Source organism: Lathamus discolor, chromosome 16 (assembly GCF_037157495.1).
Source record: "Lathamus discolor isolate bLatDis1 chromosome 16, bLatDis1.hap1, whole genome shotgun sequence".
Classification (NCBI taxonomy): Eukaryota; Metazoa; Chordata; class Aves; order Psittaciformes; family Psittacidae; genus Lathamus; species Lathamus discolor.
In genome coordinates, this window is record NC_088899.1 from 6349709 (window position 1) to 6372885 (window position 23177).

General features: G+C 46.4%; 2 protein-coding genes across 7 annotated transcripts in view; both read right to left on the reverse strand.

Moving 5' to 3' along the window:
* Window positions 1–295: 295 nt before the first annotated feature.
* VAMP3 (vesicle associated membrane protein 3) lies at window positions 296–4176 on the reverse strand. The gene is made up of 5 exons (XM_065696643.1): window positions 4095–4176; window positions 2786–2867; window positions 1926–2084; window positions 1182–1233; window positions 296–453 (listed from the first exon to the last, which is right to left on the reverse strand). Coding segments are annotated over exons 1-5 (315 nt in total). The 5' UTR covers window positions 4097–4176; the 3' UTR covers window positions 296–433.
* Window positions 4177–4805: 629 nt separating this feature from the next.
* CAMTA1 (calmodulin binding transcription activator 1) overlaps window positions 4806–23177 on the reverse strand; it is a 224518-nt gene continuing 206146 nt past the window's right edge. For all 6 annotated transcript variants that reach the window (XM_065696626.1, XM_065696622.1, XM_065696621.1 and 3 more), the window contains 3 exons: window positions 20824–21017; window positions 20584–20658; window positions 4806–8385 (listed from right to left, as the gene is read on the reverse strand). In XM_065696626.1, coding sequence (XP_065552698.1) covers window positions 8322–8385; window positions 20584–20658; window positions 20824–21017 — 333 coding nt within the window. In that variant the 3' untranslated portion in view covers window positions 4806–8321. The remainder of the gene's footprint in view (window positions 8386–20583; window positions 20659–20823; window positions 21018–23177) is intronic.

Below are 23177 nucleotides of genomic sequence, written 5' to 3' on the forward strand. Positions count from 1 at the left end.
TCGGAGCCGCTCTTTTATTGGACGACGCGAACCCGGCGGGGAGGGGCCGCCCCCCACGCGTCCCCGCCCCTCACGCGCCGCCGCACGCGGACCCCGTGCGCGCGCCTGCCCCGCCGCCACGTGCGGCACGGCTCGCCCCGCCCCGGTAGGCGGTGCCATTTCCCCCCCCCCCCCCAAACCCCGTTGGGCTCCCGAGCCGCTTGGTCCCAGGTAACGGCAGCACCGAGCGGGGCCAGCCCGGCGCCAGGCCGTGCTTGTTAGTGATTAATGGCAGGAGTGTCTTAAGGCAACAGGGTGAAGTTAGTTACAACATCTCAGTAATCGGAACAGCTTGGCTTTAAACAGCAGTAAATGGGCTGAAAAATGCAGCGGGCGTCAAGTGGAGAGGCTGAAGATAAGGCACCTCCAGGGGATCCGAGTTTCTTCCTGTAACTCATGAATATATGCTCCAGACTACAAAAAGAAGAAAGAGGTTGGACAAAGGACAGTCTCCTTCAGCCCTGACAGCGCTGCAGGTGAAGAACCTCATATACGAGAGATAACTGAAGAGATTTAAGAGTGCCCCACAGTGGCTTCCCTAGTTTTAGTTTTCCTTTGCGCTTGCACACCAGTATTTCTCACCCAGGACTACACACCTGTTGGCAACGCTTACTGCAGTGTTTCTTACTGTATCACAGCACAAACTTTGTCCCCCCATGAAATGCTTGGGGATCAAGGAGAATTCAGATCAAACACTGGACTGTACGTTCCCTCATCTGCTATCATGACCCAGCATTAGTATCATTGCACTCAGCAGCAAAGTCTCTAATACCACAGCAGCACCCTTGGAACTGCCACCCTGGATCTATCCAGCCAAAAGCTGGGGGACATGAAAAAACAGTTCTTGGACATGGAAGGGAAATTGTATTTCTCTTTACATTACTGCAACACAGCTGTACAAAACCCACGCTGTTCCTGTATTCCAAGTCCTTGCTGTTCTGTCACCCGTTTCACTGCACAAGTGGTTGAGATTCAGCTACTGGAGCTCCCACAGTGGTCACAGTTCACCACTCACTGCTATTTCTAACCAATGTTTATATACTTCCAGCTGAGTATCCTGGCTTTATTTAAGCTGTACCCCTCAGGGAATTAACACCACCTATTCCAGCTCTACGAGAAATCCCCATTTCGGTGAAACTTACCAACAATGATGATGATGATCATGACAACAACAGCTATCAATATCACCCACATCTGTGAAAAAAGCCATACACACTTACTACAAAGCAGGCAGCAGCATTAACTGGCCTTCAGGGTACAGAAGCACAGCCACTGCAAGGTACTTTTGCACCAAGTGCTAGATCCAACACAGCAAGTAACACTTCTTCAGTAAGCAAGCTCAAGTCACTCTAAAGCAGGCTGTGCATGCAGGCAAAGCATGCCAAGTTCTCTTCCACTGTGCCTCCATGCAAAGCCTGGCTCAGGTGACCATACAAGCAGGAGTCAAGAACTATTAAACACCATTTCCACTCTCACCCTATGCCGTGTCTTTCACTGTCTTTGCTGCCCAGTGAAAATGATTCCAATCTTTGCCAACAGCTCCAAAGTCTGAGTGAGCTCTTCCTGCTTTCTAATACTTCCTGCACTTTTACTCAACCCACGCATTTTTGGCTGCTTTCTTCCTGTTCCCCAAAGCCTCACATTACTGAGGTGTTTCCCTCTGGCCATTACCACATCAGACACAGTCTTGCACCAAGTAGCACCACTGGTAATCCAGCTTTTGGTTACTTTATCTTACCACTACACCACACTGTAAAAAAACACATGCTGTAACTTAAGTAACATTGGATAAAGTCACTTCTGCCTTTAGAGATGCTGACTGTAACAGTAATAGCCTTCACTGCAGTATGGTATAGTGTATTGTATAGTAGACAAGCCGTGGTTACCTTACAGTTCTTCCACCAATACTTTCTTTTCAGCTTGGCTGCACTGGTCTCAAACTGGGAAGCTCCTGCCTGCAGCGCATCAGCACGGTCATCCAGCTCTGACAGCTTCTGATCTCGCTCCAATACCTTGTCCACATTCACTTTCATGATGTCAACAACCTGCATCAGTTAATGCTTAAAGTTATCAGTTGTACCAACCAGTGTGGAACTCAACTGCAGGCAACAGGCAGCAACACACAATACTCCTAATGTGCTTTTCTCAAAAGGAGGAGCTATTGCCTTTAGTAAACCCAGCCATAAGCTTACAAAAAACTGTCAAATCCGCCTGTGGCTGGAAGTCCCTAATGCCTACTTTAGAATGCCGGGAGTGCCGGCATTCCCTTGAACCTGGGGCAGAATTCCTGATCCGCTTCAGAAGGAGTTGAGGCATATACACATGACAGTCAACCACATGTCAAACACCACTGTCGGTAGCCGGCCTGGCTTTTGGGCTCTGCAGAAATCCATAGGTGTCAGTCAGATTTGACAGTCAGCCTCCATTGCTATTGATGAGGGACAAACCTGCTCTCTGTAAGAACAAAGGTTTTTATCTTTACTTATGCCAAATCCTCAAGCATTAGATTTGCAGCTAACCTTTGACAGCCGTAACTTTGCTCCACCTCCTATTCCAGCTGAATGGGTTTTCCTTTTTAACCTTTGCAAGAGTTAGGATGACATGAGTGTAACAAAGCAAGCTGAATGATGCCAGGCCTCCCCTTCACATTATGAAGGGGAAAGCACCCAAAACATCCCTTCCAATATAAATTGTACAAGTTTCCTGAAAGTAAAACAGTTATGCTGATATCAGACTACACTTTTACCTCATCTACTTGGTGCTGAGTCTGCTGAAGACGACGGTTACTGCCAACGGCCACATTTGAGCTCCCAGGAACGCTGGCTGACCTGCAGTAAAGAAAGTCACCATTATTCTGTTCAGCTTTGGGCAGGCTGCGGTTTTGGTTTCAAGTCAATACCCTTATTGTACACGAGTTATCTGACATTCCTGACAACCGGGAACTTGCATGCTTGGAATAAATACAGGGCAGTTTCCTGCTGGAGAAGTGATGTTTTAATAACTGAGAAGAGGTGTAAGTCATGCAGTGTCCCAGACATCTTGCCACTGAATTGCTCAACGTGCTAAAACACGGCTGTGGATTGCTAACAGTACGGTTTGCAGTAACGCATGTGACAACTCCTACAAGGGCTCGTAGGGCCCAAGTTTCCGGCTACAGAAGTTTGCAGAATATTCAATACAGAAGCTTAAGCGTGCGTAGTTAGAATTACCGTTAACAGTGCTCGCCTCCGTCTGTTCCTTTGAGCAGTTAACAGGGAGCAAGAGAAAGCACAAGAAAGAGAAAGCATTCAGCAAGGACAAGAATTCATCTCCGCTCAGCTCTGAGCTCAGCCCATCCACTTGTCTTTACCAGCTACAGCACCCTGCATCTCTGTAACGGACACACGGACCTCGGCACGTGCTTCGCGCACCACTTCACCGCGCTCTTGTTGCATCCCTCTAGGTTTATTTGTACTCAGTCTGCTCTCACGGTTTCATTTCTTCTGCATCGGAGCATGTAGTGCCGAGCGCGCACTCGAGAGGCCCGAATCTGAGCACTGGCTACGGTTACAGCCTGACTTCCAGGCTACATTTAGCAGGAATAAACGCGCACACACACACACACAACGAGGGCACCAGGAAGCCTGCGACAAGGCTCGAACGCAGCGCGCCCAACACAATACAACCGCTCCTCTGTTTTGGCACCGAAGCCGCTCCGTCACCGCTGCTCCCAGACCGCGGCATCGGAAATGAAGCCTCTTCCTGAGCGCAGCGCTTTCAAACACAGCCCCCACAACGCGCTTCCAGCGCCCCGGCTGCGCGGGCAGCGCCCTCAGACCCGCCCGGGGCTGGCCGGACCCCACCCAGTCACCACAGCGCTCCGGTACCGGGGCCGCGCCTCAGGCCGTGCGGACCGAGCGGCGGCGGGGCCCGGCCTGCAGCCATCGGCCTCGCCCCGCAGCGCCCGCCCCGCCGCTCCCGGAAGCCACCACAGGGGCCGCCGGCCCACCCCGCGCTGCGCACCGGGGCTGCGGCTGCTCCCGCCGCCGCCCCCCGGGCCGCGGCCCCGCACTCACATCTCGCCGGCGGCTCGGAGCACCCACACGGAGCTCGGCGGCAGCTGCGCGCAGCCCGGCAGCGCCCAGGAAATGACGACACCCCCGGGGCGGAGCATAGAGATCACGCCCCAAGCAGGGCGCGGCCATGTGAACACACCCATAGGGGCGGGGCCTGGCAAGCCACGCCCCCGGACCGTTGGGCGCGCGGCGCACGACGGGGGCGGTGTGCGTTCGCGGGGCTGTTACCGCCGTGCCGAGCACCTCCCCCCGCTCCGTGCAGCCCCCCCGGTCCCTGCCGTGTGCGCGCTGCGAGGCGCGCCCCCGCCGCTCCTCCGGACACCCCCGGTGCGGAGCAGGACCGAGGCGCCCGCGCCCCCGGCTCCAAGCGGCAGCCCCTCGGGAGCGGTGCAGCGGCAGGAGGGGGTGCTGCGCGCCCCTTTGCATCGCTTGTTCTTACGTTACCCCTTCCCTTTCCCCCCATTACTCATTAGACTGCCTTTGTCTCACCCCAGGTATGTGTTTCCACGTTCGCCCTTCAGTCCTCTTCCCCCATTCCCCCGCTTGCTGGTCCGGTATGGGCTGGTCAGGTTATAACCCGTAAGAAACTACGTTCTACTTACAAGCAGGTCATGTAACAGAAGAAACACCCTTTTCCCAGGGTTACAGTGACCAGAGGACACTCCAGCACTCAGCAGGATGCGAGGGACGTGGTTACAGAAAGGCACACGCTTTGTATGGGGAAATTTTCTTTGTTTTTAATTTACAGCAGAAAGAATATAAAGCATTCAGAAAACATTTTCCATATTTTAAGGGCAATTCAAAACATTTTGCATGGTTCCAGCAGCTGAGTTCTTCAACAGATCCATTGATTCAGTGATGCTTTACATGCACGGTTACAAAAATAAAACTTACAAAAGAGAAGACATCTATACTAGTTTTACATGCAAGTCTTGGGGACCCCCCATTGGGCACCAGCTATTGTGTGGAACTGCCATAAGCGTGCAACCAGAGAGGGGGTTCATGTTATATTCTGTATTTCTTTCACACAGTATTTCTGCTGTCGAATGTGTTTCACAAAGGAGCAATTCCATGATCAGAAGACAGAAGCTCTGGCTCCTAGCACTTGGGAATTCGAATTTTCCTGGAAAGCTGCACTTACTCATCTTCCATGAAAACGTTAAGTTCCACAACCGAGAAAAGGGTGAGCGGAACCACTTCACTGCAGGGGAGTCTGTAACTCCCCGGTGGTACACTGAAGGGTTATGGCCCGACACAACAAAGCACTTCGAAGCCGTACTTAGCCCCAAGCATGCGAGTAGTTCCAGTGTGCCCATGGAATTGCTTGCATGTTTAACAGCAAGTACACGCTTACAGGTTTGGCTGAAGCAGGATCTAGATTGGTAGATACACCACCAGGCCCATGGATCTGGAAGAGTAAATTCGAAATAGCTCTGTATATTACTGAACACTTTGCTGTAAAGACAGGGAGTTCAAACATTTCCACTGAGGTCACTACTCTTGTCAGGAAAAGGTCGATTCTATATTGTCACGTATTGGTGAATGGGAGCAACATTTTGCTTTCAAAATGTCAAGGAGTTCTTCCAGTATTAATACAGAGCATTTCCAATTCATTCCAAAGGGAATTCTTCGGCGTCTCCTGTTCCCTTTTTGCGCGAGAGGAGAATTTAGCGGTTCAGGTCCCAATTCCACCCAGTGAATGGAGGCCGGAGGCTGCCCACAGGCAGGTGTGAGCACCAGGCCAATTCCTTGTCATTTCCAATTGAATCAGGTCATAAAGCAGCAGTTCAGAAATGTACACGAGAATTCGCATAATGAGCTAGAGCACATCTACTGTAATTCAATGCTGGCAGTGAAAAGAAGTAATTAAAAACAGGTACAATTATAGAAAAGGCACCAAGAGCACTGACCCCAGTTTTCCTTTTCCCCCCCCCAACAATCTTTGTTTCTTACTCTTCTTTTTAAAGACACCAGTTTAAAAGCTTCTTACGTGTGAGTATTTTTAGGCTTCACAACAAGCCTCGCATTTACGCACTGCTTTGGTGGCCGGGATCAAGCAAGAACAACTATTCCCAAACTGACATCCCAAATTTACACCGGTCCGTTCCAACTGCCACGAGCAGAACATCACGCACGGGAGCAGCTTCTGAGCTCAGACACGCGGACAGAACCCACAACAACGCCACGCACTCCAGGAGTTCCTTCCCTTACATTCCTGTGTATTGACGATCAGAACCTGGTTCCCATTGCCAAGAACTGCGTGACAGCTTTAAGTGAGTAGGTCAATTTACAAACCACCTAATTTCTTTGGCTCCTCACTATGTGGAAATAGCAATAATATACCATGACACCCCTACGAGATCAGTTTGCATCTTTTTTTTTTTTAAAGTTTTACGTAATTTTTTTTAATTTTTTGTGCAATTTTATGACGTTTTCGGACTTCCAGCAGGAGAGATGAACATGTGAAACATATTTCCTACTTTTGTACTATTTTTTTTTTTTGTCTTTTTTTTTTGTCTTTTTTTTTTTTAAGGTTTTATGTTCATTCTAAGTGTTCTTTATTGGAGTGAGTGTATGGTGTTAAGCTAGATACAGGTTTCTTTGTACTCTTATGATTATCTGCTTTGCAAAAGTAACTCAATTTTCTTAAGCGATATCAGCATTCACATTACTTGGCACCATTGGCAAAATAAAATATACCCAGAAAGAAAAGACCGGGGGGGTGGGGGGGAAGAAGGAGGAAAGAAGAACGAAATGAAACCAACCAACCCAAGGTCCTGGTAGCCAAAATCAAATGTAAACAGATCCTTTTTTTTTTTTCTCTTTTTTTCCTTTTTTTTTTTTTTAATTAATGTTGCTCTGCCTTTTTTTTTTTTCCTAAGTCTAAATACAGCAGCTCTTTTTTTTTTTTTTTGCCATTTAAGTCATGCTTTAGCAAAAATGTTCTTCTAAAGAACATTTAAAATAAAGATTTTTATAGTGAAATAAAGTTTTTTTTTGTTTCATTGTACAGACCATAGCCACTAATGCTTTGCTTTGTTCATTTCTTTGTCTTGAGTTCATGCACATATCTCTTTGTTTTATTATATACAGTATGTACAAACAATACATCCACACTCTGCTCGTTCATTCAGACAAAACTATACAAATAATAATTTTATCTTGCCAAGTTATTGACCCTTTGTGAATAAAATATTTAGTAATTAATCAATATATTCCCTTTCAAATAGTTTTTTTTTCTCATTTTCCATTTCTACCTTCTATATATACAGAAACTGCCCAGATTTTGATGAAGTAGCCAAAATAAGAAAGTTACTGGCCAGAATGCAGCACCACTCTGATCTTTAGGTGGTATAAAATGTCCAGGCAACGTACGTGTGTGACTGCAAAACGACAAGAGGTTTGACGAGTACTCAAGATAAAAAGCTACGTGTTTCACAACCCATTTGAAGAACTGAATTAAAACAACAGTCCATGAAAGTAAGGCTAGAAAATAAAGTGCTGAACATGAGAGGAAGGACATGACAATTGATATGTTTGCAGGTTCTAGTAAAACAAGAACAAAACAAGAGTGTTTAAACTTGCTTAAGCTGCTCTCTCCGTTCCTCGCGTTACCCGTTTGTCTCGCACACCAACCCCTCCTCTAAGTTCCCACGGGATGTATTAAAAACCTGCAGATTAAAAAAGTTGCATTAAGTGTGCTGTCGAGATTTAAATAAAACACAAAGGACAGAAGTGCGAAGGAAATGAGGATGCATGGACCCCGTAAAGATGGACTGATCTAAAGCCCCTCCACTGAGACTCTCAAAGCTTCAGTTGCTTGGAGATGACCGACAGGTGCAGGAACAGCATTCTCGTGTTGCTTGTGCATTCCCACCTTTTCTTAACAATATTTTTGGTATAATATTTGTACAGTTCCACATGTTGTTTAATACAGCCCTATATGAAAAGGATAATTAATCGCTTCTTCCTTCTCGGAGAATGAAGCAACTCACAATTTCCTCCTGGTGTCTTTTGTTTTTCCCCATGATCCAACAGAAGATTGAGTTCCAAGATGTCTTGCTGAACAAATTAAAAGTTGTCCATGAAAGTGCAAATGCAATGACCAAAACATTACTGTTAAAATCCTGCAGCTGGTATTCCCAGACCTGCAGTGGGTATTTTGTTGTTGTTGTTGTTGCATGTCTCTGCTAAAAACAGAAAATGAAAACAGTCTGAAAAGCAATGTCACATTGCTACGGGATGCTGCTGCGTATCTTCAAGTTCCTTGGCCTTTTTCAATTCTTTCACTCTGAAAAAACAAAGAGGAGCTATGTAACACTTCCATTGCAAACCTCTTTCCAGACAGACAAACCAAAATGATTCCTCACTCTCAACTCCCGTGCAAAAGAGCCAGCTCCCAGAGGAATGACAGGAGGGGAAGGTGTTCCTGAGACCATAAACGGCTGGAAGCGCAAGAGTGGGCCGCTAGAAACCTGACACAAACGCACGTGGAAATACCTATTTCCAGCTCCTGTTTTTTCCCTGACCTTGGTCAGACTCTGTGCTGGAATCAGCCTGTTTAGTCATGTGGGGGCTCCTGAACTGATTCTGCTGCTGTGCCAAATGTTATGGCAAACGGGCTGCTCAGCACTGAGCTCGTCTCCACACATCTCTGAAGCGGTGCCAACTCGATGCTGTGCCCAGTGCAGTCAGGAACATCAGCCACATGGGAAGATTGATCCTGATACACAAGCTCACATAAGAAAGTGTCTATGTGTGAGTAGAAGAACCGGTATGGGTGTGAAGGCAATTTACTTCACAGTTCCTCCAGCTGCTGCTAGTGTTTTCTAGCATGTTGTTAGCTGTAGGTTCCCGGTTTCCCCCAGCACGCAGTGAAGGACACTGCGTGACGAGGGAGATGAGCCTACAACATGGAAGAGTCACTCTCCCTAGATGTTCTCAACTCCTTAAAATGCATGCAATACATTACCTCATCTAGCACTTGTCAGCATTAAGAACTAAACCATCCCTAAAAGCTGAAGTAATTAAAAGGATGAAGAGAAGGGAATCATTTCAATCGCATCGAGTAAAGCAGAATGTTGCATCAGTGCTGGAGCAGCAGCAATCCTCTGTGTGTCAGTGAGGGCTCCCTGCAAAGGAGCCAGAGCAAATCCACAGGGATTTTGGATTTGGACTGAGTGAGGAGCAGCTCGGCTCTGCCTCCCCCAGCAGGGAGCTCCTCCCTGTTGCATGCCTCCACATGTCTTCCCCCTGCTACTGTGAGGGGAGGACCCCCCAGAAGGACCTAAATGGAGGTGATTTAACAAAGCACGTACATGCCCAACTGATGCAGCAAAACCTGAAAGGACAAATAACAAAGGTATGGTACAAAGAACTGCGCCAGAGCTGCAACTCTGTGTAACAGAACCCAACTAAGAGTGAATGAATTTAACAAAGCCTAGGTAAATACAGATAGCAAAGGATGCTGGGAGAGCTAAGCAGCAGCAATGTCAGTTTAAAGCTTCTGTAGTAGGCTTCCACTCACATCCTCCTTTGGCTCTTACACCAGCTTGCTAATATAAGGATACGATGAAAGCTATAAACTGATCTCTCTATAAATACATCTCCAGTTTGCTGTTTTATTTATTAGGTTTTCTGCACATACTATTACTCAGAATCACAGCCAAAAGGGAGCCGGCTGCTTCTAACTCCTTGTTTTAGTTGACTCAAAGCTCTAGCATTCAGAGGTGTTCTCTGTGAAACTGGGGGAAACAGGAATCAGTGACTAAATCGCACTAACCCGTATGCAGGTCAGACCTTTGCTAATTACCTGACTTCCACTGAGCAGTTTGAGAATACCATGTATGGAAAGACAGAGGGCTCTGCTAGTCCAAATGCACATGCCCTTTTCAGAGCTGGAAGACCTACATCCAAAAGGAGCCACGATACTCCTCTGAAATCGAGTGCAGCAGAGGGGTGCCTCAGTGCAGAGGCATCTCCTGGATGCCAAGAAGCGCTCTGGTCCCCAGGCTAAGGAAGAGGCAAGGCAGCTGGCAGCACCACTGCTTCTGGGTTCCTCCTTGGGCAGCCCTGTGTCGAGCCTAAATGCCTGCTACAGCTTTACAGAGAAGCTTTCTCTGGAGGTATTTTGGCTCTACACAAGCTGGTAGATGTTGCTGACATCAGGGGAGTTGGGGCTTCAGCACCGCACAGAGGCAGCAGCGAGGCCCTGCTTGTTCCCAGTGGGTGATGCATGTCAGGGGTGCTACATGCTGGGTAAGCCCAGATCATCTTTTCATTACAGCCAACACAGTGAACTGAAAATGCTCACAAATGACCAACTGACCATCTTCAGTATATTTAGGTTTCTTGCAGCAGGAAAACAGCTTCTGCCTTGAGATCATTACTAACACTTCTGTTACTGCACCCCTTAGAAGCAGAAGGTGAGCCAAGACCCCTGCAGTGCTAGAAAGAAGGAGTGTGCCTCTGTGCAATTTTTAGGCTTAGGCAGGCTACGTTCAAGACACCATCAATTAAAGCACGATTTGCAGTGCAACTTCCAAGTGTTTTCTGTTGCACTTCAGTACTGCAATATAAAATTAACCTGTTATTATAGATCTCTTACTGACAACATGCACGTTAGATAAGCTGGTAGCTCTTTCACTGAGACATGCTATACCTTAGTTTAGCACTTCAACATGCAAGAGCTACGCTAACAAAGCACTTTTGCTGGAAGAATGCAAGACATGCTTTGCTGCAAACTTCAACCTACAGCATGCAGTATCTGTACTGGTGCAGACCTATCAGATCTGTTTAACTGGAACACACATGCCAACAGAAGTTCATGACTACAGCACTCAACATTTGCACTAGTACAGATTCTATTCAGAAACACGCACACTTGCCTTGCTCAAGTGCGCTTTACATTGGTTTACAGATTTTCAGCCTTTGAAAAAGGTTGCAAGTGCAATGATAATCACTGCTTTAAAACACAGGCACATACTAGTACAGGATCTCCCTATAACAGCGTCACAGACTTTGACATTTGCCATGGGTACATTCCTGAAAGATGGCTTAAGACAAACCCTGTGTTCCACAGAATTTATCAGCCTCAGCTTCAAGATGACCATCCAATGTATTGGGGCTAAGATCTCCTCTTCATTGGTGTTTGTTGGAATAAACCCTCTACGTTTTCAAATGCAATTAAAATACATTTTGACCAGGGGAGAATTTTAGACAAATTGGGACCCTTGAAAACAGAAACCCACTGAGTAAGTGCTGCTAGGAGAGCTTTTAAGTGAACAATATGGCACTGCCTTCCTGCTAGAAGGAATCTTCTTTGGCTCCTACTTTTCCACTCTTAAATTCAGGCAGGGGAAGAGGGCTGAAGTGTAGCCCTTGTAGTTACAGCATTAATAAACCGCTTTAAGAAAAGGGACGCTACTGGAATTTATAGGATGGCACAGCAGAAAGGATGTGCTTAGACAAGATGTTTCAATCCAGTTTGGCAGACTTGCAGTGAGACTATATGGATTGGGCACAAACCTCTCCGGAGGCCCACAGCACTCGTGCTGGGTTGGATCACTTCTGGAAGCACCTCCAGCGGGATGGGGACTGCAGGTGACACATATCTGCAAGCCAGAGTGCACCAGAAACGGAAACAGGCGGTGGCTGTTGCAAGACTCCCAACAAGAAGCACCATCCTACTTCAGCAGCTACTAAAACCATGCACAGAATCGCAAGGACCGTGTATTTGGTTTTGCACTGATGAAGCCTTCAACAAAAGCCTCCTCAAATAACGTTTCCTCTAGACAGTAAGCACCTCTAAGGTACGAAGTCTTTCCCTCAGCAATTGCTGAAGAGCAGATGGAAGGAAAAAGCACGTGCAATAGAGATGACCACTGATAAGCTGTCTGAATCACAGCCCTGGTGCTGACACAGGACGGGAAAAGAAGATGATTTCAACGATGAGCTTTGAACCCTGATGCTCGGGAGCTGTGTCCCGGTTCCCAGATTGCTCCAGCCAGACAAAGCTTCTGCCCTTCAAACTGTATTACTTACTTGGACACCGTACAGGAGCTTGCATCATTATGTGCTGAAGCAATGTAGAAAGCAACGGCCCCAGAAGCGAGCAGCAGCTCCTCTCCCCACGCACCCTCCCCAGTCTCGTATGGGAGTGTGTCAGCGAATGAATTAGGCCTACTTAGACCAAGTTACAGCAAACAATGGCTTTATGAGTAAAGCGTAACACAAAGCTGCTTCATCAAACCCACTCCATAATGCCCAGCCAGGGAAATGTTTAATGAATCTGAATGCTGAAGATCCGTATAGAGGACAGGGTGCAGGAGCCAGAGGCGGCTGTCTGGCGAGTTACCTGTTGCTCTGAGAGCTGAAATGGCCTGTGGGACATTTAAGAAAAGGGAGCTCTTGCCTTTTTCCAGATACCTCATTTGGGCAGCAAAACAAAAAAGACAGAAAGGCCCAATAAGAATGACACCCCCAAGCATGCAGTCTGTGATTTAACACATACATTTGAGCTCCAAATACATTCAGCCCCTGCAAGAGGTAAATGAAGAAAGAAATTACTCGGAAACCTTTCGTTGCAGGCACAGTGACACATATCCCAGTACGACATTTTCTCACACATCCTGAACTCGAACGAATGGGACTTTTCAATCCCTTAAGGTCTTCCCCCATTCTCAATATTACTAAGAGCTGTAAGAAACCAGGTACTCAAACGCAATGGCCTCTGCATAGCACACATTGAAAATACACAAAAAATACAAGTCCTGGGTGCACAGGAGTAGGGAAGGGTTTGTCGCTGAAGTACCGAGAGGGAAGGGTGTGCAAGCAACAACGAAATATAGTAGATGTTGTTTATTCAGGTATGAAATAAAGTTGTACTTACCAGAGAAACTGACTTCAGGTGCTACATGCACACTCCCCAAACTGGAGAGAAGCATTCAATCAAACCATTAAGAAACAGGGTGGGTGTGAGGGAATCCATTTTAAATGAAAGATGCTGTGAATTAGTATGTTCTTTATTACTCATGACCGCAGGTAACAAGGGCACTTTTTCTGCCCCAGAGCAGAGGGAAGCTTCACTGTAGGCAGGAAGCCACTGCCTGGCCTAATGATGTGAGAAGCCTCGCTCCTTGTCATTGCTGCAGATCACCTGCCTACCAAGAGCACAGCAGAGGGGATCACAGCTCAAGAGGCTGTGTATTTTGTCCATGCCCTACATCAAATGTCTCACACAAATTTACCACCTCTCCATCTTGCCTGGTCCTGATGTAATGTATCCCACATACAATGAAACTAGCGGAATCAACTTGAAAAGAGGTTTTCAAACTGAAACATGGAAGTAAATGCTGTGACCATTTATCTGACCCTGTGCAGACTACCTAAGCACGGTGTGAATGTACAGAATGCACCAAGTCTGTATACTGCAGAGAGACATGTGCTTGCATACGTTCCTTCAGCATATATGGATGTCAGCTTGTGTCCATCAGAAACACTTAGGTGCATATACACCAGCAGCATATGCACATAGGTTGCTATCAGAATGCAAACCAGCAAAGGATTCTTTGCTGTAATAGAGTTGTTTGGGCAGAACAGCAGCTAAGACATTCTGTGACAGTTCACAGCTTACTGCAGGTAAGCAGAGAATTCTGTGATTTCCCAATCAATCCCACACTTGTCACTCAAGGCAAAACCTGCAAATGCTACTGAACTTCCAGAATCTGCTTCCTGCTAATTTCTCTCACATGTTGTTACATACACAAAGCCTTAACATACAACTATTTCTCCTCCAATGTTGAGAACTGGCCTGTCGGTGCCCTCACTGGGCACTGGTGAGGCTGTACCTCGAATCCTGTGTTCAGTTTTGGCCCCTCACTACAAGAGGGACATTGAGGGGCTGGATGGGGCCAGAGAAGGGCAGCAGAGCTGGTGCAGGGCCTGGAGTCCAAGTGTGATGGGGAATGGCTGAGGGACCTGGGGGGTTCAGTGTGGAGCAGAGAAGGCTCAGGGGGGACCTGATGGCTCCCTACAAGTGCCTGACAGGAGGATGGAGCCACGAGGGGCTGGGCTCTGCTCCCAAGGAACAAGGGATGGGACAAGAGGAACCGGCCTCAAGCTGCCCCAGGACAGGTTTAGATGGAGCTGAGGAACAATTCCTGCCCCAAAGGGTGCTCTGGCATTGGAACAGGCTGCCCAGGGCAGGGCTGCAGTCACCATACATGGAAGCATTCACACACCGTGGAGACGAGGCCTCAGTGCCATGGGATAGTGGTGGCCTTGGCAGTGCTGGGGAACAGTTGGACTGGAGGAGCTTAAAGGGCTTTTCCAACCTGGCTGATTCTATGACTAAAATGTGGTCATTAGCATGCAGCATTCATTACTGTCCCATGGATATGGTAACTGACCCAAAGATTAAGGATGGTTGAACTTGTAAATGTTTTTTCATATAAAAATAGATACTTACTCTGTCCTTACAACAGAGGAAGGCTGCTCTAATACAAACTACTAAGTGACTTAGAGTGAATTTTAGTTTTCAAAAACATGCTATGTTTTTTCTTCAAGAGGCTTTTTGTAACCAGACACACACCTGTAGACCAAAACTTATCCGTCCTAGTCATACACAAAGCAGAAGGCTGGTAAAACCAAATCACCCAGTTAGTCCACCTTTATTCCTGACTAAACCTGCGCCAGTTATAAAGCACATTATCATACGTGCCAAGACCTGGAGCTGGTCTTTTTCCAGCTAACAACTTCACAGCATTGCTGCCTCTGCAATCAGGATAAAACGGTAGCACAAAAGTCAGAGTTAGTTAAGAAATGTTATCAGCTATTGCTTCTTTGAGCCTAACAAAGGAGCAGGCTTCAGCCCGATTCATACTCTTACTCCTAAGTCATAAAAGCCATCTGTGCAATCCAAAGTCAGCAAAACCCCATGATCAACAATTCAGTTTTCTTTTCTAAATGCTACCTGGAAGCAGGAGTCCAGGTCATCCCTTCCCCTGCCTCTCCCCCCATGTTGAAACAGTAGTGGTAAGCACACAAATGGTGTTATTCCTGGCTGCAGTTTCTGACAAACACCCTGCTGTCCTACAGCCTCACAAGTGCAGGATGGCACCGAGCAGCCCTGCTGACGACTCAAGCATGTGCCTTGAAAGCCTCAGCATTCCCCTTCAACCTGCTATGGGAATGCTTTGGAGTATTCCCTCCCTGCTGTCAGGTAGTAAACCAGCCCACTAATGTGACTGAACACAAAGGCAAACGGAGTCTCTGGATGCTGAGGATGAGACTCCTGACAGAAGCTCACGTGGCACTTACTATAACGCAGTCACAGCAGCTTCCTCTTCATTTTAGGGGTTTTGTTTTCCTTCCTGCTATGTAAACAGCTGAGAGAAGCAGTTGTCAGAAGCTGGTCCTAGTAAGGCAACCAGACGGGTAACTTACAGAAGACCAACTTCTAGAAGGTAAGTGTTGGTACTTAACCACCTTAGGGAGTAAAAAGCAGTGTGAAGAGCTCTTCTGCTTCAACCTGGCTCAGGTAGAAACAAATACCCAGAAACAAATACTCTAAACGTAGGCTGCCCCTGTACTGCAGTTTCCTATGCTCTAGCCTGAAGGCTGTGGCAGCTCCTCGACAAGGGACATCATTACTCATAGAGTGCGTGTGAGTGCAGACCCCAGTAAGTTCCAAGGTCTACCAACAGCCATTGTGGATACTGAAAGAATATCCCACCGACAACGCTGCCTAAGCATGCCCATGATGAATATACATGTCCTTTTTCACACATTCATGCACTGGTAACATCTACTGCAGAGCTCTGTCCTGTTACAAAAGCAGCAGTGTTAGTCATTGCAGTAGGGTTAGTTTATACAGGATTCTGTTTGATATCATTAATGGAGGTGAAACTTACTGGCATATCTTGGCTGCAGCCCCATGCAAGCAAGCAGAAAGCAAAAATATTTAAAATGGAAGAGAGGAACTGGCTAGCAGGCAGCTACACTCACCCTTTTGTACAGCCTATGGTCCACCAGTGGGCTTCAGATTGCAAAACAATACCAAAGAGCTATTAGCACACACATGGCAATAACCGTACCTTACCAAGAGCTTCACTTCAGGGAGGAGGAGACAACACTTCTGCTTGCCTGGAGAGAAAGAACCCTTCCCGCTCCTGCCTACTGGACTCCTCCTCTTTACCAAGGAAGAGCAGTCCTGTGTTTAGGTGTTGTAGGGCAGGAAGTAATAAGCAAGTAAAATAAACCCAATACTGTTGATCCCTGTGGCATTTCTACTTGCATCCTGCCTTCCCTTGCAGTGAGCATTTGTTTTCTACCTTATTCCAAATGCTCCTCCATAAAAAACACAGCAGATCATAACCACAGCCTAGCAATGGTGTAGTTATCTCTCAGAGAAGCTTCCTAAGAATCAGACAAAGAACAGGAGACAAGAGGTTACCTTGCCAGTGAAAGCTGACTGTATGGACCATGTATGGATTCAGCTCAGCAAACCCAAACCCACTTCAGAGCTCTCTGATTTTCCTGCGTGTGTCACATCTGGGGATCACCAAGTAGGTGGAGTCTTTCCAAACCCATTAAATACACAAACCTTTGACTGTGTCTCACACAGGACAGCATGCCTGGAGACAGCTCAACTCACAGGAGGTGTAATGGCAAGTTCGAGGTTCAAAGTTAGTCAAGGGCCACCCAATAGGACCGGGCACCATGGGAAGATGGGTGAAGCTCTCCCTGGAGAAGTTTCTGCTTCTCATTCTCAGCAAACACCACTCTGGTGACAAGTCATGTTGATACCATGTTATGGCTAATGCATGTTTTTCACCAGAGTTTCTGGAATATGAGCATAGATGGACAAATACATAATTCTTCTCAAAGCCAAAAGGAAACAACACATGTTCTGACTGTCAAAATGACCACTGCTGATGAATGACTGCTTTTGTCTCCGTGACACCTGATAATATTCAGCTACTAGAGCTCAAGAATCTTCTCTTAAGAATACACTCAACCAAAACTTACACTTCTGACTTTCTCAATGTCTATGCATCCATTACTGAGAGAGTTCTGACCACGGGATCTCTCCCAAAACACCTGAAATACTGTCTGATCAGGCACCAAGCCTAAGTTTGAGAGCTCAGAAAACACAAGACCAACAAGCCTGCACACCCTAGATCCTCAAGCTGATAGAAACCACTAGTCTGCACTGAGCCTTTGTGCAAAAAGCTTATAAGCAAAACAGGGCAAGATCTGAGCTGTTCTAAGTGCTCGCAGAAAAGGTGCTCTCATCACTGGCTTAAAGTAGACTTTGATTAACTTAACATAGGAAAAAACCAACCAACCAGATGGTTGCCAGGGGAAAGCCCGTGTAAATCTTGTCTAAAGGCTACAGAATAAGCTCTTAGTAAGAGTCATTTATAGTCCCAGCAACAGAATCTGCCTGTGGACAAAACCCTGGGTTAAACAGTGTCTCCCTTGTTCTTGTTCATGGTTGAAGTTCTCAGCTCCTAAGAACTGACCGTCTTTTCCTTTCGCTCGCTATCTTCACAACAGACTGCAAGTGGCTTTTACAGCCCCCTCCCCACCTGTGTCTGTCAGCTGCCAGAAATCTACAAGATCCTCTTTCCTCGATGTTCCTGTGCATGCTCTCTTCTCTCTCACTCCCTCAGATATTCCAAAAATATCCATCATTTCCATCCCTTGTACTGACAAGGCATTTGTGCTTTAACAAGTGGCTCCATAGTGCCTTCTTTATGCTATAGAGCATTTAATACTAGATGTTAGTTGTTATGGCTTCCCCTGGATGTTCAGGGGCTCAGATGGCTGAAGTATTTCGTTATGGAGCCTGGCACTTTCTTGATTTCTTGTTTATAGCAGCAGTGTGCTAATTTTGAGCATTTCAAGAGGTGTCTGCCGCAGGATTCCAGCAAGTAGCACTCCTCAAGCAGTGCATGGGGCTGTTAGCCTGAGCACCAGTCACACCAGCATCCTGTGTGAGCATTACACAGACACAGTAGACTGCAGAGAAATAATTAGGTGGCTTGTATAGAGGTGGATTTAAACTTACTTAACATCCCGAGTTTTATTACTCTATCCTTAGAAAGAGGTAAGCAAGAAAAGCAGTAAGGAACAAAGGCAGTTATTGACACTGAAAGTTCAGGAAGCTTGAGGAGAGCAGATAAGAAGGAAGCAATTCCTTCATCTTCCACCTGGTACCCCCGTGTACATGCACCACAAACTGGCAGCCCAGAAAGGGGTTGCAGAGCCAAGCTTGCAAAGGAACGAGTGCAGGTGGTCTAGAGGATATGGCTGTGCTGGGAAAAACGCCTGGATTCACTCCCTTGGGTTGGGGGTGAGGAAGCAAACAGGTCAGAGTCAGCTGCGATGCTAAAGCAAGAGAAGCTCTATTTCAGTAAGTAGATCTCTATCACTTCCAGTATTATTCTTTTCCTCTGCAGATGTTTACACAAGCAAAAGACTTCAATCTGTCTTCAAAGACAAGAATAAAGCTCTTCTTAAGATTGCTGGGAGAAAGCACATGACCACAAATGTGTGATCACTGTTATTTCAGAAAGAAATGCAAGGCTGTTCTGAAACACAGTTAACATCTTCAGTGGAAGTAAGTTACCTTTTTCTTTTGTTGCATCCTAGCCAGTAACCATGGATGAGCTCCCAAATAACCATAACCACTAACAAAGTGCCTATGGACACAGACAGGACTGTACTATCGCAGAAACTCAAATACTGTGCAGTGTGACATAAGCCAAGAGAGCCTACTGACAGTGGATGTCCCCTTAGTTTTCATTTCCTTTGTATACACACCCAAGACCTAAAGCCACCTCCCAGAGATGCACAGCAGCAGTGACCATGCTGCTGAAGAGAGAGGAGATGACAGACAACAGGCAAAGGGAAGGGTCCTGCCTGCAAGCTCCAGTGATGCAAATGAGAAGGATCTCTCTCTACAAAGGAGATGCTGAGGAACAGGAAAGCAATGAGGCGAAGGCAAGAAAACCTGCTGGAATCATGGGCAATTTAAGGCCTAGAGAGACTAAGTTACTTGACAGCCGAAGACTTAACTGAGCATGGTTAAAGTGCATGGCACATCCTGGAAACTGGTGGGAAACCCAGGGATACAGCTACTGTGAGGTATTCTCTTGTGTGTGAGAGCAGCCTGGAAGAACCTCTGGCAGGTTGACCCCAGAGCCTCCATGGACTGAAAAGTGCATGTGGCTTTCCCAGGGACTGCCTGGCTCCCAAGTAGATCTGAGAGGATAGAGAAGTCCTGAGCCTCTGCCTGCTTCAGTGGGACATGCTGCCCAACAGACACAACAAATCCTTTTGATCTCTTCCACATGCCCTGCTGAGAGCAAGAAGCTACGTGCTTCATCGTGAACAACTGTGACTGTTTCAAGTGCATTTGGAATTGTCCTGGAAACTATAAAGCCCTCTCTCTTGTCCACACATGTTACTTCCCACTGGACCTGCAGGTAAGATGTCCTTCCACAACATGAGCTACACTGACCTCCTGCAAGCTGCAGCTCTGCAACCCTGCAAAAAGGAGCAATTCTGTGTCTAAAACCAAGTTTATCACATGCCTCTCTGCCTCTCAGAGCTCTCCTTGTTCAAACATCACCGGGCTGAACTAGGCACGCTTCAAAATGCATCAGGTCTGACCAGTTCCTGAGTGGATGAAATGCATGTGTGGTGACAATGGAGGGAGCACAGTCGGAAACATATGAATTTGTATTGTCTAGACAAAGTCCCAGTTTGCAACCTGATCATATATGGGATCCTTCCACTGCAACATCAAATACCCTGCCTGTAGCAGAGTTCTGCTAGCTGCCACATGGGAGCACTCTGGCAAAGCTGGCACAGGTTCCCTGCTCGCAGGAGATGATTCACCTTCAAGTCTGTGTCTGTACTCCCATTCTGAGGTATATGTGGGGTGGCTGACATGAGTCACCTCATCTGCTGCTCTGCTGGCACATATCCACTTTAAAAAGAACCTGCATTTGATGAGTGTTTACCATAGGATCACGAGACCAAACTGAAGGGTTTTCCAGTGTACACCAGACGTTGTCACACTCTGCACTTTCCCACATCCCATGACTGCTTTGTGCAGCACTTACAAGCTGCAGCTACGATTCAATAAGCCTTTTTTTTCACACTTCCTTAAGACCAACTTTCAAAGTCGTATGTCTTGCTTTGCTCAAAGGTTCCTTACTCTGCATCTGCCCAACAGAACTGGGGCTGTTTTACTATATCAGCGATGGATCTAAACATGACTCTCCTTCAGCAACAGTCCCAAGTTAGAGATTCCATTTTTGTCAGTGGCACTTGGAAGCAGCTGGGCTTTGTTATTTGATTAACAGATCTGTAACGAGCTGATTCTATTATCCTTTACATTGCACTCATTGCTGACACACTTGAACATTGTTGTATTGCTCTAATGAAGGGCAGATACCAGAAGATAGTGTCATACCTGTGGCGGCAGCGTCGTAAAAACCGCATAATCTTGCGAGCAGCTTGATCCTGCTTCTTGGTAAGCAGACTGCTTCTAAACACAAGAAACCCAACACTGAAGTGTAGGCAAAACTGGGGAGAATAATGCTAAATGCAAGAGTCATTATCCTACATCCGTTTGTATATTACAGCACAGCCCTGATCAGTGTCGAAACAACATATAAAGATCGTGGTGGCATCTAAGAGCCCAACAGCTCACCTGAGTTTCTGTTGTACAATGGTGGCTGCCCGACGGTTTTGCCTCCTCTTCCCACATTCCTTATAGCTGCGATAGTACTGCTGGATGAGCATCGCGGCCCGGCGGCTCTGCTGGAATTTCTTCTGCTCATAGTAACTTCGGAATTTGCTCTGGATCAGAATGGCAGCTTGCGTCATCTTTTTATAAAGTGCATACTACAAGAGAAACAAAAAGGAGCTGAGGCAGTCCACTAAAACAAGCAGGTTCCTATGGTGAAAGGTTCTTGTGGCACTAGGACATGATGAGAAGCAAACAAGTATCTGACTTGCTGATTGGGAACTGTATGAGAAAAGGGTGATGGCAAACTGGACCAAGTGTGAGATTAGGTGCAGAACCTGGTCTGCATCAAGAAAGTAACTCCCTGCCTTGGTGACCCTTTGACAACATTCACAGAATCACAGAAAGGTTTGGGTTGGAAGAGACCTTTTAAAGGGCACCTAAGTCCAACCCCCCTGCCATAAGCAGGGACATCTTTAGAACAGGTTGCACAGAGCCATGTCCCACCTGACCTTCATCTACCACCTCTCTGGGCAGGCTCTTCCAGTGTCTCATTACTCTCATCATAAACAATTTCTTCCTTAAAACTAACCTGAATTTCTCTTTCAGTTTAAACCCGTTACCCCATGTCATATCCCTACAGGCCCTGATAAAAAGTTTGTCCCTACCTTTCTTATAAAGCCCCATTTAGGTATCAAAAGGCTGCTATAAGGTCTTTCCAGAGTCTCCTCCAACAAATGCAACTCCCTCAGCCTGTCTTCACACAGGAGGTGCTCCATCCCTCTGAGGTTCCATTTAATCCTTAGTCTGCAGAGGCTTTACATGATACGCTAATGACCATATCCACTGGTACTATACTTATGGACACCTTTGGAACAACTGAAGCTGACCTAGAGGGGTGTTCACACTGTAGTGGGCCTGTGTTAGAGATGAATCAACCGAGTGCACTTAGAGGAACTGCTTGTTTCCCTTACAAGGTACAGGATGCTCATTTCTATGCAGCCACTGTTTGTAAAGACTCATACCAGCAGTAAAATATACCCAACTAAGTGACTGTAAGGATAAAGCAGTGTGAAAGACTATAACTAAAACCAAAAGACACTTGCGTCTTCATATGAAAATAGCTTTTAAACAAATTGCTTTTATAAGGACTGAACTTGCCATTTACAAGCTATTCCACTTTCCTGAGACGAATAACTTTTAAACAGCTCATTTCTTGCTTCTGTGCCACAGCACAGTACTGCAGGAGTTTTGACTGCTCACACAGCCATGCAAATGCAACCATTCCAAATGGAATAACGTACAATCCCAAACCCCACAACAGTTAGTTAAGCAAATCTAATCTTGAGCCCAAGTCACAGGCAAAACTAAATCTCATTAGAAGTCTGTACCAAGCATCCACTGAACTGGCAAATCTGGATGAGCATCCAAATCTCCCTCTAGCACTGTATTACTTCTAGGCCCACGATTCCAAATAAAGCAGGTACAAACTCTTAAAGTCTTCTTTATTCTACATCCTTTTCCTTTCAGAGCATGCAAGTAGATGGCCACTTCACAGATACTGTATGCATTCATGCATGCCTTTAAAAGCCCTTTTTAAGACTGAGATGTAGAATAAGGTACAGACTTCACGCCTCTGAGCTAACACTGCAGCAGAGGTTTTGTCTTTACTGATGTCAGTTTGAAAGTTTTAACACTTTCAACACTTATGTGTCTGCTCTTCCTGGATATTTTATCAGCGATGACTTCTGCTCCCTTTACCAGACAAATGAGACACAGAAATTGCAGCCACTGCCCTCAACAGGGTAATGTCCTAACATATCCCAATGGAGTTTTTCTGTCTAGTGGGGGAGGGAGGGAACAACAAAAAAACCCAACCAAAAGGCAAACAAACACCTCCCCACCCCTTAACATCACCCCAAAGCAAAACTCCCTCCAATACCATCACAGACCACCATTTACCAAATTTCACTTTTTGGAATTGAAGCAGTCAGCAGATGCAGTTCTATTTTGCCATTCGTAATTGCCTTTTTCATTTTTTCTTTTTGTCATTTTTCATTAAATGGATCAGATTCTGATTTTAAATCAGCTATTTTATAAGTCCACTCACGGGGTGGTCATGGTTATCCTGCACATTTTTAGCCCACATGGGATCTCTGTGGCTGAGTTACAAACCCCCGAATAGAAGGGTTCAAATACAAAACTGATGTGAGCTATGACTGTTCCAATCTAGTCATAAGCCTGATCTGAGCAGTACAGTAACATGATAGAGGAATAAGGCATGTGAAGGAGAAAATAGCAGTCACTGGACAGACTAG